This window comes from Lithobates pipiens, unplaced genomic scaffold, assembly GCF_037356315.1.
Source record: "Lithobates pipiens isolate NorthernLeopardFrog02 unplaced genomic scaffold, aLitPip1_a1.2 Scaffold_27, whole genome shotgun sequence".
Taxonomy (NCBI): Eukaryota; Metazoa; Chordata; class Amphibia; order Anura; family Ranidae; genus Lithobates; species Lithobates pipiens.
In genome coordinates this window covers 68,482,189-68,502,347 of record NW_027507788.1, presented here as the reverse complement: position 1 = coordinate 68,502,347, position 20,159 = coordinate 68,482,189, and the positions used below count along the sequence as shown (strand labels likewise).

At 42.8% G+C, this 20,159-nt stretch overlaps 1 protein-coding gene across 2 annotated transcripts in view; it reads right to left on the bottom strand.

Annotated features, from left to right (window-relative positions):
• The window catches only part of CNOT3 (CCR4-NOT transcription complex subunit 3), a 292,476-nt gene that overhangs the window by 259,845 nt on the left and 12,472 nt on the right, over positions 1 to 20,159 (bottom strand). For both annotated transcript variants that reach the window (XM_077457069.1, XM_077457070.1), the window contains exons 2-3: positions 12,596 to 12,729; positions 6,776 to 6,835 (exon numbers count right to left, since the gene is read on the bottom strand). In XM_077457069.1, coding sequence (XP_077313195.1) covers positions 6,776 to 6,835; positions 12,596 to 12,729 — 194 coding nt within the window. The remainder of the gene's footprint in view (positions 1 to 6,775; positions 6,836 to 12,595; positions 12,730 to 20,159) is intronic.

Below are 20,159 nucleotides of genomic sequence, written 5' to 3'. Positions count from 1 at the left end.
ACGATACTAAGCTACGCAGGGCAATAACTTCTCCACAGGATGTGGAAACCTTGCAAAAAGATCTGAACAAATTAATGGGGTGGGCAATTACATGGCAAATGAGGTTCAATGTAGAAAAATGTAAAAAAAAAATAGGAATGCAATCTATACACTGGGGGGAGAACCTCTGGGGGAATCTAGGATGGAAAAGGACCTGGGGCTCCTAGTAGATGATAGGCTCAGCAATGGCATGCAATGCCAAGCTGCTGCCATCAAAGCAAACAGAATATTGGCATTCATTAAAAAGGGGATCAACTCCAGAGATAAAACGATTAATTCTCCCGCTCTACAAGACTCTGGTCCGGCCGCACCTGGAATATGCTGTCCAGTTCTGGGCACCAGTCCGCAGGAAGGATGTACTGGAAATGGAGCGAGTACAAAGAAGGGCAACAAAGCTGATAAAGGGTATGGAGGCTATTAGTTATGAGGAAAGGTTGCAAGCACTGAACTTTTTCTCTAGGGAGAAGAGACGCTTTATGATTTTAGAATACAAATACCATACTGGTGACGCCACAACAGGGATAAAACTTTTTCACAAAAGGGAGTTTAACAAGACTCGTGGCCACTCATTAAAATTAGAAGAAAGAGGTTTAGCCTTAAACTACGTAGAGGGTTCTTTACTGTAAGAGCGTCAAGGATGTGGAATTCCATTCCATAGGCAGTGGTCTCAGCGAGAGGCATTGATAGTTTCAAGAAACCATTAGATAAGCACCTGAACGACCACAACAAAGGGATATACAATGTAATACTAACGTATAATCACACACATAGGATGGACTTGTGTCTTTTTTTCAACCTCACCTACTATGTATGCCATGTATGAGCAAAAAATAAATCAACCAGGGAATGAAGATGGACCTGTAGGTTACACTCTGTGCCCTTAACCTGGCTAGAGGTGGGGCCAGCACTTTTGCGAACACCAGGGTGCTGTGGCTAGCCCGAAGGGCAGGGCTACAAACTGAAAATGGTGTTCTAACTCGAACTTCAGAAACTTTTGGTGAGCGGGAAATATAGGGACATGCAGATATGCTTTCCTAATGTTGATTGATACCAGAAGTTCTCCTCCTAGAAGGATAGCAACTACTGACCTGATCGTCTCCATGGGAAAGGAGCGGATCTTCAGAAATGGATTTTGATTTTTTAGATATAGAATGGGTCTGGCAACCCCATTTGGTTTTGGTACCATAAAAAGATTTGCTCTTTTGTGGGGATCTGTATGATCACCCCTTGAGATATCCATCTAGTGCCTGAAACAGATGTTTTTTTTCTCTGGATCTTTGGGAACGCTTGACCTCAGGAAGCGAGATGGTGAAAGTTTCCGAAATTCCAGCTTGTACCCCAGCCTTACCTTACCACGGAGATGACCCATTTGTCCTGAATTTCCTCTTTTCAGACTTCTGAAAACTGCAGAAGTCTTCCCCCCACCTTGGTGAGGGGGGTTGCCTCTTCATGATGAGGCATTAGGATTCTGCTTTGCAGGTTTCCGACCCCAGGCCTTCTTTTGAGCCTGGGTCTGACCCAAAGGTTTTCCTCTAGAGTCTGACGGCAGACGCCATCGCCTTTGCCTAGAGGCGGAAGCCCCCGGCACAGGGGAAAGAGCCCGTTTAAAAGAAGGGCGTTTATACAGTGTTGACTGGCAGAAGAGTACTTTTCCCACTAGAAATTGTTTGGATATATTTGTCCAAATAGTCGCGCCCCATGAAAAGGGAACCCAGTTAGGAGGTTTTTACATGTTGCTTCAGCTGACCAATTTTTTAACCACAGGATTCTACGCATATGCACAAGCATAAGCGTAAGGCGGGATGCCTGGTGAATAGAATCTTTAATAGCATCTATGGCAAAGCATAATGCTTTTGGCAGTTCAGCCAATTCCCGAGCTTATTGTGCAGGAATCTAAGGGCCCGTTTAAATTTATCCTTTAGTGTTTGACAGAAGCCTATTGCAGCGACTGTAGGCTGAGTGATGGCACTTGCCAAGGAAAAAGTAGATTTTAACAGGTATTCCAACTTTTTATCTGTTGGATCTTTAAGCATTTGTGCATCGTCTACAGGACAGGTTATGCCTTTATTCACATTGGAAATCGCAGTGTCAACTGCTGGTACTTTCCATTTTTTGGAGAATTTCTCTTCCAGGGGATAGAGAATTGAATATCTCTTAGGAGGGAGAAAATGCTTATCCGGGTGATCCCATTCAGCAAAAATAAGCTGTTCTAGTAATGCATGTGCAGGAAACGCATGCAATAGCTGAGAAGGTTTTAAGGAACCCAAGGAAGAAACTGAGCTTTCAGGAGACTGAGTTAGGGGCAACATGAAAGTGAAATAATCTCTCCGTAAGAGTTTATATCAGCAATTTCTCATATTGTGAGGCTGAAAAATCTAATGTTGTTTCCGCTGATCCACTGAGCCTGAGCCCACTGTTCCCCTTGCAAAGGTTCTGAAGTGGGGGAGGGGGATCTAGCAAGTCTCCTATCCATTTGAATGGAGGATGCGATTAAAGCCACTAATCTTTCTTCCGGACCCTGAAGGGAGGAGGAAAAGACATCTTCAGTCACGCATACCGGGGCTGAGATGTGAGAAGCAGTTGCACCAATTTGTCCCAATGGCTCAACCCTGGCTTGCCATAACTGGTAATTCAGGCAAGGATGACAGCGCGGAAATGCAACTCAAGAGCCAGCGGGTGAAACCTTTACTTTGTTTTTTGCAGTGTCTTTTTTGGTAGGCATAGTCCTAAGTACAAAAACAGAGGTACAATACAAATAGCATTTAATCGCTGAATATAGTCATTACATTATAAAAGCAGCTATAAAGTTCAGCCTAGTGCTGGGAAAAAGGTGTCCTTGTATCGGGAATGCCAGTTGGAATGCTGTTGTCCCACAGTTCATGTCACTGTGTTGCAGGCTGCTTGTTTCCTCCTCGTCAGCTGAGGAGAGACTGTCACAGCTGTAGTTTTATTTGTTTTAGCCTGCCGTGCGTCCTTGTGGATGTTCACGGCACAGCGCTTAGGCCCCGTCCTCTGAGAAAAATTCCACCCCCTTTTACATTTAAAAATGTTCCCGCGCTTGTGCGCTGCGTTTTCGGGTTCATAGACCCAACATGAGTGGGGTGGAGGATGAGACCCGTCCAGCAACAGGCACCAACAACAGTAAAATCAGCCAACAGAAATAAAATTAGCAGTACCAGGGGGACCTCCGCACTCCCCCGTGAAAGGGGGGAATGGAAGGGGGTGTACATCGCTGATGTCCCCCCTAAGCCTCTGGTCCCTTCAGGGGGGAGAAAGAAAACATTTGCAATTTCTTTTACCTTGATAAAAAAAAAAAAATCTCCTTGCACATGCTGCTGCAACCACAGACAGACTAAGCTTTACAGTGAAGACAACAGAGTAAGGTATATGCATAAACTCCCTCTAGTGGATAATTAAGGCATGACAACACTTTTTCCCTAATGAAAGAATACATAGGTGTTTTAATACCCAAGTTTCTTCCCTTACCTTATCCCCGCCACAGGATTTGCTGAACAGACAATCCAACCTTCACCCATCATGGTGGGCTGCGTTTAGCAAACCTTCAAGGACTGGGTCCCTAAATATCAGGGTTCCAGCTCCCTTGGACCTGTAAAACACCCCACCAGGAAAGCTAGGTAATGTAGCAAGACCAAAGCCCTGGGTTCCTGGGGTCCAGCCCTAAAAGAGGCGTTACAAGCAAAACCTTGTGCTTCAGATACAAGGCCCCAGGTACCATCCTTTTAGGCCTTAGTGGCACTTTGGATGGATCGGGTCTTTATGGAGGCTATTTAAATCCAGCATGGATCCCTCCTGGAGCTCCTCAGAGCACATCTTCACTCGTGACCAACACCTTAGACACTGGCGAAAAAACTGATACGCTCTTGGAAGGAGGAGGGGTTATATAGGGAGTGAATACCCTGGATTGGGTATAACCAGTGTCCATCACCTGAAGGTGGCCTATAACCCACTAAGTAATTACTTAAGGCTCTGTGTCCCATGATGTACGATAAAGAAAAGTGTGTTTTTTCCAAAAAAATTGTGCTTTAATCTGTAGGGCCTTTGCTTAATAAAAAATATATAATATCTGGGAGTTCAAAGTAAAATTTTCAGGAAAAAAATTATATTTTTTTATGCAAACAAAAAGTGTCAGAAAGGGCTTCGTCTTCAGCTGGTAAGAAGAGTGGGTGATGCGTGACATATGCTTCTAAATGTTGCGCATAAAATGCCAGGACAGTTCAAACCCCCCCCCCCCAATATGACCCCATTTATGGAAAGTAGACACCCCAAGCTATTTGCTGATAGGCATGTTGAGTCCATAGAGTATTTTATCTTCTGCCGCGAGTTACACATTTTTTTGCACAAAGTTGTCATTAAATTATATATTGTTCAAACATGGCATATGTGGAATTACACCCCAAAATACATTCTGCTGCTTCCCAGAGTACAGGGACACCTCATGTGTGAGACTTTTTGGGAGCCTAGCTGCGTACAGGACCCAGAAAATCAAGCACAGTCTGCAGGATTTCTAAGGGTGTAATTTTTTTTAATTCACTCCTCACTATCACAGTTGTAAAGGCCATAAAATGCCAAGATAGCTCAACCCCCCCCCACGACCTCATTTTGGAAAGTACACCCCAAGCTATTTGATGAGAGGCATGTTGAGTCCATGGAATATTTTGCCACAAGTTGCAGCAAAGTTACACATTTTTTTTTTGCACAAAGTTTTCACTAAATGATCTATTGCTCAAACATGCCATGGGCATATGTGAAATTACACGCCAAAATACATTCTGCTGCTTCTCCTGAGTACGGGGACACCACATGTGAGATTCTTTTTGGGAGCCTTGCAAACCATTCATCGCCATCAGGCTTTCTAAAGGCGTAAAATTGTGATTTTTCTCCTCACTACTCATCACAGTTTGAGGCCCTGAAATGTCAAGATAGCACAACCCCCCCCCCACAAATTTACCCCATTTTGAAAAGAAGACACTTCAAGCTTTTTGCTGAGAGGCATCGTGAATATTTTGCAGATCTCATTTATTTTTGAAAATGAAGAAAGGGCTTTTTTTCTTTTTTAAATTTTCAAAAATTTGTGACAAACGAGATCTGTAAAATACTCAACATACCCCAAGCTATTTGCTGAGAGGCGTCTACTTTTCAAAATGGAGTCATTTGGGGGGTTGTGCTATCTGGACATTTCATGGCCTCCGAAACTGTGATAGGCAAGCGAGGAGTGAAAGCAAAAAAATGTACACCCTTAGAAAGTCTGAAGGTGGTGATTGGTTTTCAGGTCCTGTACGCGGTTAGACTGTCAAAGTCCCACACATGTGGTATCCCCATACTCAGAAGCAACAGAATGTATTTTGGGGCGTCATTCCACATATAACCATGCCATGTTTGAACAATATATCATTATAACAATATATCACTTTGAGTAAAAAAAAAAGAAGAAAATTATTTTCCCGAAACTTGTGCCAAAATATCAAATATTCCATGGACACAATAGGACTCCCAGCAAAAAGCTTGAAGTGTCTTCTTTTCAAAATAGGGTAATTTGTGGGGGTTTTGTGCCATCTTGACATTTCAGGGCCTCTGAAATTGTGATAGGTAGTGAGAAAAGTGAAATCATCATTTTACGCCCATAGAAAGCCTGAAGTTGATGATTGGTTTTCGGGGTCTTGTACATGGCTAGACTCCCAAAAAGTCTCACACATATGGTATCCCCGTACTCGGAAGAAGCAGCAGAACGTATTTTGGGTTGTAATTTCACATATTTTATAAAAAAAAAGAAAAAGAAAAAACTGCTCAAGTCATGTGGTGCCTTTCCTGAGTTTTGACCGGATGTTATTCATCATGCGCCATGATCAGTGTGACTGAGTAGGAGAGTGTAGAGGTGAGCGGGGAGTCTTCCGACATCATGACTCTGCCCACCGAGCTCCGGCAAAGAGTTTTGCTGAAGGGGGTGACATTTGCACGATAGGGAAACATGCAGGAGGCTTGCATGTAAAGATATACATACATGAATATTGTGCCATTAGTTTATACTGGGTGAGTGGTGGGTTTATATCCATTTTATTGAAGTTTTGGTTTTTATGTACACTTTAAGAAGAGGCAGAACAAACAAATACAGCAACCAAGTTATAGCAAAACTAGTATGCTGCTGAAACAATGCCCAGTACAAGTACTCTGGCTCTAGATGTAAAAGGTGCACTTTTTATATCTACATTTACTCAGAGAACAATGCTACTTGTTAAACAGTCCTAATTATAGTCATACACAGCAACAAGCTGCTCTACCACCACCTTCCACGAGGTTTAACCTGGCAATACACAATGTGAATGGCTGGTGGATGGAGGAATCGGCAAAGATTTGTCTATTACTAGAATCTATAAGTGTATAGCCAGCTTTCGTCAGTAAAAAATTAAAAAGACTATTTCTGGATTAGAATTTGGTTAAAGTTGCACAGTAAATACTAAAACCAGAGGAAATTACCCCCAAAAAATGGGCTATTTTAACTGTAGGGCCATTAGACAATATTCAAAATGGATGGGGTAAGTACACCTATTGACACAGCCATAAGACACTAGTATTAGACTTTGTGGAAAACTCAACAAAAATGTATAAGTTGGGACACAAAATTGCAATGTGCCAAGTACAGTACACAAACACTGAGAAAAAGAGAAAAGGAAGGTGAAATGATAGTGACTAAAACAAGGAAAGTAATATAGCAGCTCACCTGACTAACTTCACTGTCTGTAGACCTGCCACGAATTTTCTTGTCATCTTCAGAGTTTTCCTGTGAAATTAGGCAACATTAAAGCTCATCTCCAGGCAAAGCTAATCTCCCCCTCCCATCCACCTTTCATCTATTTACCAGTTATTAAAAATAAAACACCTTCTGTAGCCTTTTATGCTCCCTTAAGCTATAAATACTCAACTTGGCACCAACGGCTGCGTGATCCCTTGCCTGCATCTTCTCCCCGGCTTCTTCCAGGTTGTGGCTCGTCAGTTGTTTTGATTGACTGATGCAGAAAAATGACACACATCCATCCACAGGAACTGTGCTTAGAATGCACCATGAGCTGCACATGCGCAACTAAGTGTACATTGCAAAGAACAGGCCACCAGATTGAAATTTACTGACACAGAACCAAAAATTCACGGTCGAAAAATTAGTTTTAAGTGCACATTCCAGTATTTAGGCTAAAATAAGTACAATGTGCAATTAGCAATGTGATTTAAGGTAGATATTAAGGCAAAAAGCAGATTTCTTATTTTAGTTTCGATATAGTAAGCAGCTCAGGGACATGACTCAGGAGGGCAATGCATAAGAATAGGTGATTCAAAGATGAAATTGACTCTCACAGCGATACTGACAGTAGTGCGCAGCAGCACAGATCACTGACACGACATGTCCCGTCCCCTCCTGAGTCACAGGGACAGTCTCTCTCCATACCATGTGGTCCCTTCAGTCCCCTCCATTAAAAACCGCACTGTCAGCCCAGCTCCTGGCTTGCCTTAATCTCATGCTGCAAACCCATAAACAAGGCTCCAGACGCTACACTTGGCTCCCTTGCGCAATGACACTATCAGACACCACCTCCACCAGACTCGCCCACCGTCGGCACTGCCTGAACACACTGTAGCAGGCACTTGGATGGTCTCGGCCAGCTGCAGGCCCGAATTGCGCATGTGCAGTTCCCGAGCATCACAGCTGTATTTTTTTTACTGGCAGCCTTTTCCTCTTACTGGCAGGAGAAAAGTGCCCATTTTTACTGGCTGCCAATAAAAATACTGACGGCTTGCAGCACTGCTCCAGTGCCATTTCAAGTGCCATAGGAAAGGACTGAGTCTTTTGTATGATGGGAGGACCCTGCCTCTGGAAAACCTCTCTCTTATCAAAGTGATGCTTGGTATTCAGCTTTTATCCAAAAAGAGCATTCCAAATGTCTAAGTATAGTACGTTTTAAAGCCTTTTTCCAGGGAGAGCATAAAGGGTTTGTCCACCTCTAAAACCCTTCTTTATTATCCTCAAAAGAGATGTGCAGAATCAGAAACAGTTGTACCTTTCATAGCCTTTAAATCCTGCAAAGCCCCTAGTTCCAGTTTTCAAAAATTGCAAAATGCCACACAAACTTTCCCCATATCTTTACTTCTCAGACGGTAGGTATAAGAATCTCCTCTGTCTTCCGGTTTCCCATGATTAACTATTCTCTCCCTTTGCCTGAATGCAATTCTGTAGCCCTCTGTCCCACTCCCAGAGCAGTGGAACAAGCAGAGCTTGTTCACAAGCAAGTGCTCAAGTGATCTTCCGGTCTCCCTTCTTTCACGCAGTTTGGAATGATCCTCAATTTCACATAAACAGCTCCCTTGTCATATTTGCTTACAACAGAAGCCAGGGGGAACAGATAACACACACAGAAACCGGTAAGCACTGCACAGCCTGAAGAGAGCCTGTGATTTGTGTGGCAACTGATTCATGAATGGGAGGTGTCGATAAACATACACTATTTTTTCAAAATGTATTGGGGCGATTGTCTGTTTACGCACATGAACTTTAACCACTTCCCGCCGGCCGTATACTAAAATGACGGCTGGCAAGATGCGCTCTCGTTCTGGGACGACGTCATATGATGGCGCCCCAGAATGGCTGTGTGCCCCGCTGATCGCAGCCACGCTGTGTTCCTAGGACATGGTATGACCCTGATCTCGGTAAAGAGCCAATGATGCATAGACATGTAAACAAGAAAATGCAGTTTATCGGCTCTCTTTGCCTCAGACTGACAGAGTGTGGTGAGGAGAGCCGATCAGTGGCATCTCCTCACAGGGTAGACATGTACAGGTAATCAGATCATCAGTACCCCGAGTACAGTACAGCCCCAGCAGTGCCTATCAGTGGCAGCAATCAGTGCCCAGTAGTGATAGCAGTCAGTGCTACCTTTCAGTGCCACCCCATCAGTGCCGCCTCAGTGTACACAAGTGCCACCTCATCAGTGCACATCAGTGAAGGAGAAAAATTATAGATTTACAAAATTTACTGACAGTAACGAAGAAAAAACTTTTTTTTCCAACTTTTTTTTTTTTTTACAAAAAAACAGCAGTGATTAAATACCACCTAAAGAAAGCTCTATTTGTGTGAAAAAAATGATAATGTAAATTGCTGGACCACGCAATTGTCATTCAACATGTGAGAGCTCTGAAAGCTGGCCTGGACAGGAGGGGGGAGTGCCCAGTAGGCAAGTGGTTAATGGTTTTCCAGTTTAGTCTGTAGGGTTCAATATTGAGTTGGCCCACCCTTTGCAGCTATAGCAGCTTCAGTCCTTTTGGATAGGCTGTGTACGTCAGGCACGAATGTTGGATGATAAGGCCTGGTTTGCAGTCTCTGCTCTAATTAAGGACTCTGTGAAGACCAGTCAAGTTCCTCCTCCCCAAACACGCTCATCCATTTCTTTATGTACATTGCTTTGTGTACTGGTCCAAATCATTTGGTGGAGGGTGGATTATGGTGTGGGGTTGTTTTTCAGGGGTTGGGCTTGGCCCCTTTGTTCCAGTGAAGGGGAACTCTTAAGGTGTATGTATGCATACCAAGACATTTTGGACAACTTCATGCTCCCAACTTTGTGGGAACAGTTTGGGGATGGCCCCATCCTGCTCCAACATGACTGCACACCAGAGAACAAAGCAAGCTCCATAAAGACATGGATGAGCAAGTTTGGGGTGGATGAAGGAATTCGATTTTTATTTATGAAGGTGAACTTGCGCTTTAACCTCCCTCACATCCCTCCCACCCATGTAAAACAGTTTTAAATGAAATCCCTTCTAAAGTAGACTTGCTTAGCTTCCCATGTACTTCACTGGAGCCGCTTACTCTCTGACTCTGCAGTAAAGGAGAGAGATCTAAGACATGACATCTGACCAAAAATTAAAGCTGGACTGACAAATTTTTTTCACTGGCTGATCCCCCAAAAAAAAAAAAAAAAAAAAAATAAAATTTATACTCACCGTAACATCCTTTTCTCTGAAGTTCATTGACGGACCCAGCTCCATTAATCTTAACCGTAGGGTTATTACCCCACCTTCAGGAGAGGACTAGGCAGAACATGTAATACACGTGAGAAACAACAGAACTGTACAGTTCCGCCCAGGGGGCGGTCCCTCTGGTAATAACCGCTCAGCCTGCTTCATGCAGCTCAGTATGTCAACAAGCAGTATAACGTACGTGGACTAATAGGAGGGGAGGGTGCCCGATGAAATCAGTCCACAGACCCATTGGTTGGACAGCCGAGAGGTCCACCGGGCTGCAAAATTCCGAAAGCAACCCCCACACGCGTGGCGGGCGGGAGCAAACATTCATGGGGTAGCACTTTGGCTCGCAGGCTTGCTAGGCCAGGGACGCTTCTGTCCCTCAGTCACCCTGCCGGACTGGGAGCGTTTACCTGGGTTCCCAGGCGGACAAAAAAAAGCCTCGAGTGGAAAAGCAGGGCCCTTGCCTGTGGCTTAGCTCCTTACCCTTCCTGGACTGTGGGAGCAACGTGCTCCTTCCACCAGTGACAATGTCATCCATCGAGGCTCCAAATAGCCGCTTACCAAGGAAGGGCAAATCTGTCAAGGCTTTTTTAGATGCCTGGTCCGCAGACCAGCATTTCAGCCAGATCTGGCGCTGCAGCACCACTGCTGATACTGATGCTCTGGAGAGCAAAGGAAATGTATCCAGGGCCGAGTCACAGACATACTTAAGGCCGTGCACTAACTGGTCTGTTAGATCCACGCAGACTGGAGGAGACTGCCGTTTCTCCAATTCTTGGTGCAATAGTTTTGCAAACTCAGCAAGGGAATGCATAGCTGCTCTGTTCTGCTGAGGCAGGGAGAGTTGTACTTATCCGGATGAGTTGGAGGCATCCCATCACAGACCCAAACCCGAGCAGTACGGAGTGGCTGTGGGCCATGGCACACTGACAAAGACATCCGTAGCCCTGTCATGTGTGCCCTGGAGCATTCCTCTCACCAGCCGCCCCTGGAGCCTGAGGGGCATGTCCTGGCTGACCCAGCACGTAGCTAGGGCCTGCACACGGTCGATGGCCAGGCTGGGGAGACTACAAGGATCTAAAGCATCCAGCCTGTCACCCAGCCGGCTGTTGAAAGAAGATCACAGGATTTTAAAAATCTTGCGCGAAAGGCAAAAATCCAGAAAAAATTCCCAGGACCAATAGTCCTGGCAGGGAGCCTAGGTCCTTCTTCACTGGGCAGAAAAAAACTAAGCTGCAGGAAGCAGGCTGAGGGGTTATTACCAGAGGGACCGCCCCCTGCGGAACTGTACAGTTCTGTTTTTCACATGCATTACATGTTCTGCCTAGTCCTCTCCTGAAGGTGGCGTAATAACCCTACGGTCAAGATTAATGGAGCGGTGTCCGTCAATGAACAAAAGAGAAATCCAAAATACTTATTGAATTGTCCCATCCACAAAATCAAGGTAAACAGAGGACCCCCCCAATGCGTTGTTTTATTCTGCCAGCGAAGACTCCTCCGCTGTCAGAATACACTGATCAGTGCTGCAGACGACTGGCTAAACAAGCCCATTCAAGAGCAGTCTTTTCTTAGCCTCGACTGCTCTCAAATGAAAATAGCCACTGACAAATCAAGCAATTAATTAGGATTTTTTTTCTAAGACTCAGTGAGTAGTTTTATAGTGCACAGGTGTACAAAAAAAAAAAAAAAAAAAAAGTTAAAAATGAAGTTACCCCCAACACAATTACCATTATGGATGTGTTATGTCCACAACCATGTCCTTGGATAAATAAATATTAAAAGCTTACCTGTAGGTAAAATGAATATCTATTAAATATGCACTGTTTAGATTGCAGCGAGCAGTAGCACATTACTGCTTAAACCTGCAGGAGGGACCCCCTTTTTTTTTCTTTTTTTTTTTTATAGACCTTTTTTCACACCGAGGTGTTTTTCAGGTGCTTTTGGGCTAAAAATCGTGCCTGAAAAATGCCCCCCCAACAGTCCTAGTGTGTAGTCCAGAGTGCTTTCACACTGGGGCGCTGCAAGATGTTAAAAAAAAAAAAAAAAATCCTGCAAGCAGCATCTTTAGGGCGGTTGAGGAGCAGTGTATACACCTCTCCTGCCCATTTAAATGAATATACACCACTGCCGAAGCACCCGCAAAGCGCATCAGCGCTGCATGGGCGCATTTAACCCTGTCCACTAGCTGGGGTTAAAAGCATCCTACTGGCGGCCGAGTAGCGCAGCTAAAATGACAGTAAAGCGCCGCTAAAACTAGCAGCATTTTACCATCAACGCACCCCTGTCCCAGTGTGAAAGCAGCCTTACTTTGCTAGGGCTTTAAGGACCATTGGATACTTCTTATAAACTGTGGCATCCATACCTGATAATAAATGGTCAAGCAGATGGAAATTTAATATTTAAAATTCGTCTAACAGCATTCTAAAACAGCCTTTTAGAAATATGCCTGCATGGCATTACCAAGAAGCATGTACAAAAAGGTGCACATCTTATATTTTAAAATAAAAAATGTAATCTTTTAGAAACTTACTGTCGTGCAATTGGCAGGACTTGGTGGAATAGGAGAGCTTGATGTGGTGGAGGTAGGAGTACTACTAGACTGATTGAAGATCTCATCCTCCATATGACTATGACTCGGAGGGGAAGTAGCTGCCAGTGCTTGAGCTGAAAAAGAAAAGCAAATGCTGGTTGAGAATTTGCTTTACAAATCTTGGCGACATGACTATCATCATAAAAAGCTATGCTTTTTCATAATTTTGCTGAAAATGTATTTTAATGCAGCATTAAACCCAAATAGAAACATACTGCAAATTATCAGTTCTTAGATGTCATGGCTGCATTGGTTTTCATTTTTAGACTTTTCTTCCTTTAACTTTTACCTGATGATCTGGCTAGTAAGTTTGACTGTTTATCAACAGAACAAGCTGTCGTGAAGATGTAGTAGTTAAACGGTTGAGACAAGCCACTGAGAGGGGTGCCACAGCAGAGACTGGAGTATCTGTACATAGGACGACAATAAGCCGTACACTCCATAGAGTTGGGCTTTATGGCAGAGTGGCCAGAAGAAAGCCATTACTTTCAGAAAAAAAATAAATTACACATTTTGAGTTTGCGAAAAAGGCATGTGGGAGACTATCAAACTGTATGGAGGAAGGTGCTCTGGTCTGATGAGACTAAAATTTAACTTTTTTGCCAATGAAAATGCTGTCTGGCACAATCACCCAAAGAACACCATCACCACAGTGAAACCTGGAGTTTTTTTTCAGCAGTCAGGACTGTGAAACTGGTAAGAGTTGAGGGAAAGATGGATGGTGCTAAATACAGGAATATTCTTGAGAAAAACCTGTACCACTTTGTGTGTGATTTGAGGCTATGACAGAGATTCACCTTCCAGCAGAACGATGACACCAAACACACTGCAATATTAACACTTGGGTGGCTTAAGGGGAAACATGTAAATGTGTTGGAATGGCCTAGTCAAAGCCCAGACCTCAATCCAATAGAAAATCTGTGGTCAGACTTAAAGACTGCTGTTCACAAGCGCAAACCATCCAACTTGAAGGAGATGGAGCAAAAAACCCAGTGGTAAGATGTGGCAAGCTCATAGAAACTTATCCAAAGTGACTTGGAGCTGTGATGGCCACAAAAGGGGGCTCTACAAAGTATTGACTTAGGGGGGTGAATAGTTATGCACATTAACTTTTGCTGTTATTTTCAAAGTTGTGGTCATGTTCTGTAAATTAAATGATGCAAATCCTCAAACAATCCATGTTAATTCCAGGTTGTGAGGCAACAAAACACGAAAATGCCAAGGAGGATGAATACTTTTGCAAGGCAGACCCACCGGGAGCCAATCAGCGGGATCCGCTGATAGTTTGGGAGACAAGAAAGAACCGCAGTCTGCTTATGGAAACAAGGCAGACCGCCGTTCTGAGAGGGGGGAATATACTGATCCTGCGTTTCTGCCAAGCAGGAACACAGATCTTTACCTTCCCCTAGTCAAGGCACCCCCAGTTAGCAAGCACTCCCTAGGAACACATTTAACCCTTTTGATGACCCCTGATGTTAACCCCTTCCCTGCCAGTATCATTAGTACAGTGACAGTGCATATTTTTAGCACTGATCACTGTATTAGTCTCACTGGTCCCCAAAAAGTGTCAGGTGTCCAATTTGAAATTCACAGATCGCCACCACTACTAGTAAAAAGAAAGAAAAATATCCCATAGTTTGTAGACGCTATAATGTTTTCACAAACCAAGCAATATATGCTTATTTGCATTATTTTACCAAAAGTATGTAGCAGAAATAATATTGGCCTAAATTGATGAAGAAATTCGATAAAAAAAAATAAAAAATTATCGGATAGGTATTATAGCAGAAAGGAAAAATTTTTTTGCTTTTTTTCTCTAAATTATTGGTCTTTTTTGTTTATAGCACAAAAATGTGAAAGTGCAGAGGTGATCAAATACCTATATATAATCTCTATTTGTTGGGGGACACAAACATTTAAATTGGGTACAGCATTGCACAACTGCGCAATTGTCTGTTAATTTAACGCAGTGCTGTATTGCAAAAAATGCGGTCATTAAGGGGGTAAACCTTCTGGAGCAGAAGTGGTTATCAGCAAGAATTCTGACTCTTAGAAAAACTCAGCAGCTCAGTTGGGTTGGTGGATGGATGATTCAGTGTGTATTTACATGTTAACCCTTTCATGCCTATTTCTGACATTTGTTGCTTACAAGGGGTTAAAAGACAACATATTTAGTGCTCACTATTTTAAACACAGTTCCCATCAGCAACCTTCAGGGCCCAGATGTTTGCAGATGGGAATTTTTTAAAGCTGTATAAAGGCAAGTGTGGTCTTAATACATGTGAGTGGCTTTCTATTTTTAATTTTTTTGTTAAATATAAACATGAGCACTATATGTGTTCTCGTGGTCTTAACATGTAAATACACACCGATTCATCCATCCACCCACCTGAGCTGCTGAGGTGCTCCAAAAGTCAGAGTCACTGCTAATAAAGAAGGAAAGGAGTCAGTCTAGTGTTGGAGCGCATATTGACCATTGCTGTGCGGGTCAGTACAGAGGTGAGAGTTTGCTTATAATGGATTCAGCATGGTGGAGGCATTTTCTACTTGCAGAACTTACCTGGGAGTGATATACTGTATATCACAAGTTGTATGGGACTACTACAGTCACAATTATATGGACTTTTACTGTTTATAGTTAGTTTTTTTCTGATTTGTTGATTGCTAAAAAAACACATACATCAGATTACAGACACTGGTTATTATTTAGAGATAAACTATTGGTGCTAGCGCAGCATTTTATGACATTCCTGATAATGGGTTTACCCATGAACTACTAGTTTTTTAATATAGAGGTGTTACTGACTTTTGTAGAACCTATATCATGCCCTATTAATGTAAATTATATAGTTCACTGAATTGTTGGTTATTAACCTCTAATATCACAAGCACATTTGGGCTGAGTACTTGTTAATACTTTATGCTCCCTTTAAGTGGAGTCATTAAAATCCTGTCCTTTCAGCCACTCTTTTTGCATACACAGATGCTTATTTTAGATATCTTGTCTGGAAGTACTTTGACCTATTTACATAACCATGCACTAGAAAGATGTACCTCTTTTATGCAAAGAAGTCCATCCTATTGTAATGGAAGGGATCAATGTCCCTCACAAGATACCTCTGGCTGAAATTAGTCAATGACACTCAGACTCTGGAAGAGAGTTAAAACAGTCCATACAAAAACAGAGTAGATGGTTAGCTAGTGCTTTGACTCATGTCCCTTTGTCACTATGTTAGGTAGGTCTCTACATAATTCTGACAAATGACATGCTCTCTCAAAATAGAATCAAATTATCAATATAATCTGCACAATCAATCACAAGAAAGGTGTGTGACAACTTTGCACGTTTATGGTTTGCTCTTTCTATACATTGTTTATTGCGTACACTGTTCTCTGTTTTTTTTTTTTCCTCTTCTTTCTATGTCGGTCTTAAAATCCAATAAATATATATTAAAAAAATATATATACTCGAAATCAGGGTAGGGAAACTTTCAGAGGTTTACATCTACCTGGACAACATGGAGGAAATCAGAGATCTTTGGGGGTGTGCCTCCCTTTTTAAAATAAAAAAAATAACCATCAAGCCCCCAATAGAAAGATGGCATGAAGAACACACAGGGGTTGATTTACTAAAACTGAAGAGTGCAAAATGTGATGCAGATCTGCATCGAGACCAATCAGCTTCCAGGTATAATTGTTAAAGCTTAATTGAACAAGCTGAAGTTAGAAGCCGACTGGCTATCATGAACTAGGTTTTGCACTCTCCAGCTTTAGTAAATCAACCACAGTGTGTCACAGGAGTGTCCACTGCCCCTCTTCACAGTAGTAACATCTGCCCCACCTTCACTTTACATCACCCTCACAGTAGTGTCTGCCTGTACCCACAACAGCACCCCCCCCCCCCCAATTCAATAGCAGTGTTCTGTGCCCCCTTCACATCCCATCCACCCCCATAATATCCTGTGCCTACCTTCCCCCACAGCAGTTTCCACTGCCCCTCAATAGATTCTGCTGTCTACCCACCCCCATGTTTTTTTCCCCTTAACATCATCCCTCGAAAAACACACAGCAGTAGGTAGCACTCTCCTAGCTTACAACGGGTGTACAAGCAAGCGAAAAGTGAGAGGAAACAGCACTGAATGTAACTCAGGATTGTAAGCTGCTAGAGTTAACTTTTCATATTAACAAGCTGGTGATTGGTTGCTAGGATCGCCCGGTGTCCTAGCAACCAACCACCTGCTGGTTAACTTAAAAGGTTAACTGAGGTAGCTCCCCCATTTCCATCCTCACTCCAGTACTACGCTGCCCCCCTTCTCTCCACTCAGCAGTGAAGATGAGAGCGGTGGATGCTGAGGGGAAGGACCGGCAAAGCAAGAATGCATTTGCGATCTACCTGCCAGCTATCCATGGTTGATGGGCAGAACATAAACGATGGGTTGCCAACCCCCGCTCTGAATGACAAGGTCAGAACACCAAGTATACGTGTTAAAAAAAAAAAAAATCCTATAATCCCACAGTGCTTTCCACTGTAAAATTACTTTCTTTAATCTTATTTGAGGAAACTGCTTGAGGCACAGATCATGAGCCATTGGACTAGAATGCCACCTGCAGGAGGACAACTTGAAGGGTTTTTCATAGATCGGTTTCATGAATTACAAGCATCTGTATTAGTTTATTTTTCCCTAAAATGTTTTTGGTAAAGGTTTTTTTACATACCAATTGTATACTCTTCCTCCTTTACTTTGCCTCAGCTTTCGGTCCTCGCAGCTCACTTTGTGGACTACAATTCCCAACTTACTTAGCGGTATCGCTCATGCGTGTCCGCTTTTCAGCAGCCGAGAACGAGTTCTCTGTAGCCGGTACAGCCTTCTTTACAGACTCCTCCCAGCAGGCATGCCTATTCCCATCTCCTCAGCACGCTGGACAGCCCTACGGCATACAGGAGAATTGCAAGTGGGCTTTGTTCCACCTACACTTGTAATTATTACTCCTAGCTTGTATTTATTTAGAATTCAAAATATTTCTAATGGTATATATACAGTTGCCCTCAAAAGTTTACATACCCTGGCAGAATTTATGATTTCTTGGCCATTTTTTTGAGAATATGAATGATCACACAAAAAACAGGATTTTTATAACAGCTTACCTGTAAAATCCTTTTCTTTGATATACATCACAACCACGCACTTGTAGACACCCGTTGGGCGCCAATGTCTATGTAAACTGTCGATCATTTCACCTATCCTGTCATTCTTAGCAGTAAGCTACGGGGTTTGTTTGTTACTGTTAACTTTATTAATTGTTTAGGGTTGTAGTGAGGTATTGTAAGCCTTGCCTATGCTTTATACACCTTGAGATGGGGAATGCTCAGAAGCCCTGTAATTTAACTTTTTTTTCTGAAATAAATAAAAAGAATCTTTAAAAAAAAAAAAAAAAAAAAAATTTAGAGCGTTTACAAGCTACGGTGCCAATCACTGAAAATTGATTACACCTGATGTATTGACGGCCTATCATAGTTCCATAGTAGGCGAGGTTGAAAAAAGACAAGTCCATCAAGTCAAACCTATGTGTGCGATTATAGGTCAGTATTACATTGTATATCCCTGTATGTTGTGTTTTCAGGTGCTTATCTAATAGTTTTTTTACACTTTCGATGCTTCCCACTGGGAACACTGCCTGTGGAAGGGAATTCCACATCCTAGCTGCTCTTACAGTAAAGAACCCTCTAGATAGTTTATGGTTAAACCTCTTTTCTTCTAATTTTAATGAGTGGCCACGTGTCTTGTTAAACTCCCTTCCCTGAAAAATGTTATCCCTATTGTAGGGTCACCAGTATGGTATTTGTAAATTGAAATATCCCCTCTCAAACGTCTTTTCTTCAGAGAGAATAAGTTCAGTGCTTGCAACCTTTCCTCAAAATATACACTTTATTACCCTTCTTTGTATGCGCTTCATTTCCAGTACATCCTTCCCGAGGACTGGTGCCCAGAACTGGACAGTATACTCTAGGTGTGGCAGGAACCACAGTCTTGTAGAGCGGGAGAATTGTTTTATCTCTGTCGTTAATCCCCTTTTTATTACATGCCAATATTCTGTTTGCTTTGTTAGCATCAGCTTGGTATTGCATGCCACTATTGAGCCTATCATCTACTAGGACCCCCAGATCCTTTTCCATCCTAAATTCCCCCAGAAGTTCTCCACCCAGTGTATAGATTGCATTCATATTTTTGCTACCCAAATGCATTATTTTACATTTTTCTACATTAAACCTCATTTGCCATGTAGATGCCCACCCCTTTAATTTGGTCAGAACTTTTTGCAAGATTTCCACATCCTACAGAATATTTATTGCCCTGCTTAGCTCAGTATCTTCTGCAAATACAGAGATTGAACTTTTTATGAACAAATTAAACAGGATTAGTCCCAGCACGGAACCGTGGGGGACCCAGCTACCCACCCCTGATCATTCCCGTGTACTACCCATTTATCACCACCCTCTGAACTCGCCATTGTAGCCAGTTTTCAATCTATGTACTCACCCTATAGTCCATGCCAGCGGACCTTATTTTGTACAGTTCACGTTTATGGGGAACTGTGTCAAATGCTTTCGCAAAATCCAGATGCACCATGTTTACGGGCCTTCCTTTATCTAGATGGCAACTCAACTCCTCATAGAAGGTTGGTTGGGCAAGAACGATTCTTCATGAATCCATGCTGATTACTGCTAATGTTCTCATTACTAAAATCTTGTATATAGTCACTTATCCCCTTGAATACTGTTGATGTTAGGCTAACTGGTCTATTTCTCAGGGATGTAATGTAAGTAATGTTAGGCTAACTGGTCTTCTTAGATCAAAGGGAAACTTCTGTGTGTAAAGAAAAAAATGCAGGCAGTCTGCCAAGTTTTTAAACATGTAAATGCAGGAAGTTTAACTACTTAGAGGAAGTAAACCCTGATGAGTTTACTTCCTCTTTCATTCCCTGCAAAGGCAAAGCATAATGGACTACTATGCATCGCATAGTAGTCCATTATGTGTCACTTACCTGACACAGGAGCCAGCGAAGTCACCGCTGTCCCCTGTAGTTCCAAGCATCCATCTTCTTGGTGGGTCTCCGTGGGTCTTGCTGCTCCGGCGCTGTGATTTGCCGGAGCAGCGATGACGTCACTCCTGCGCATGCGCACGGGAGCAGAGACGCGCGGCATCTTCGTCATCGATGATGCCACGCTCAGTGCGCCTGCACGCCGTCTTTGGGCAAATATCGCCTAAACCATATAGGTTTGGGAGATATTTCTTGGAGCTACAGGTAAGCCTTAATCTAGGCTTACCTGTAGGTCAAAGTGGTTTGTAAGGGTTTACAACCACTTTAAAGTCTAAATCTTTTTCTGACACTTGTTTCTCAAGTTAAAAATCTATATTTTTTGCTAGAAAATTACTTGGAACCCCCAAACATTATATACATTTTAGCAGAGACCCTAGGGAATAAAATGTCAAATGCTGCAATA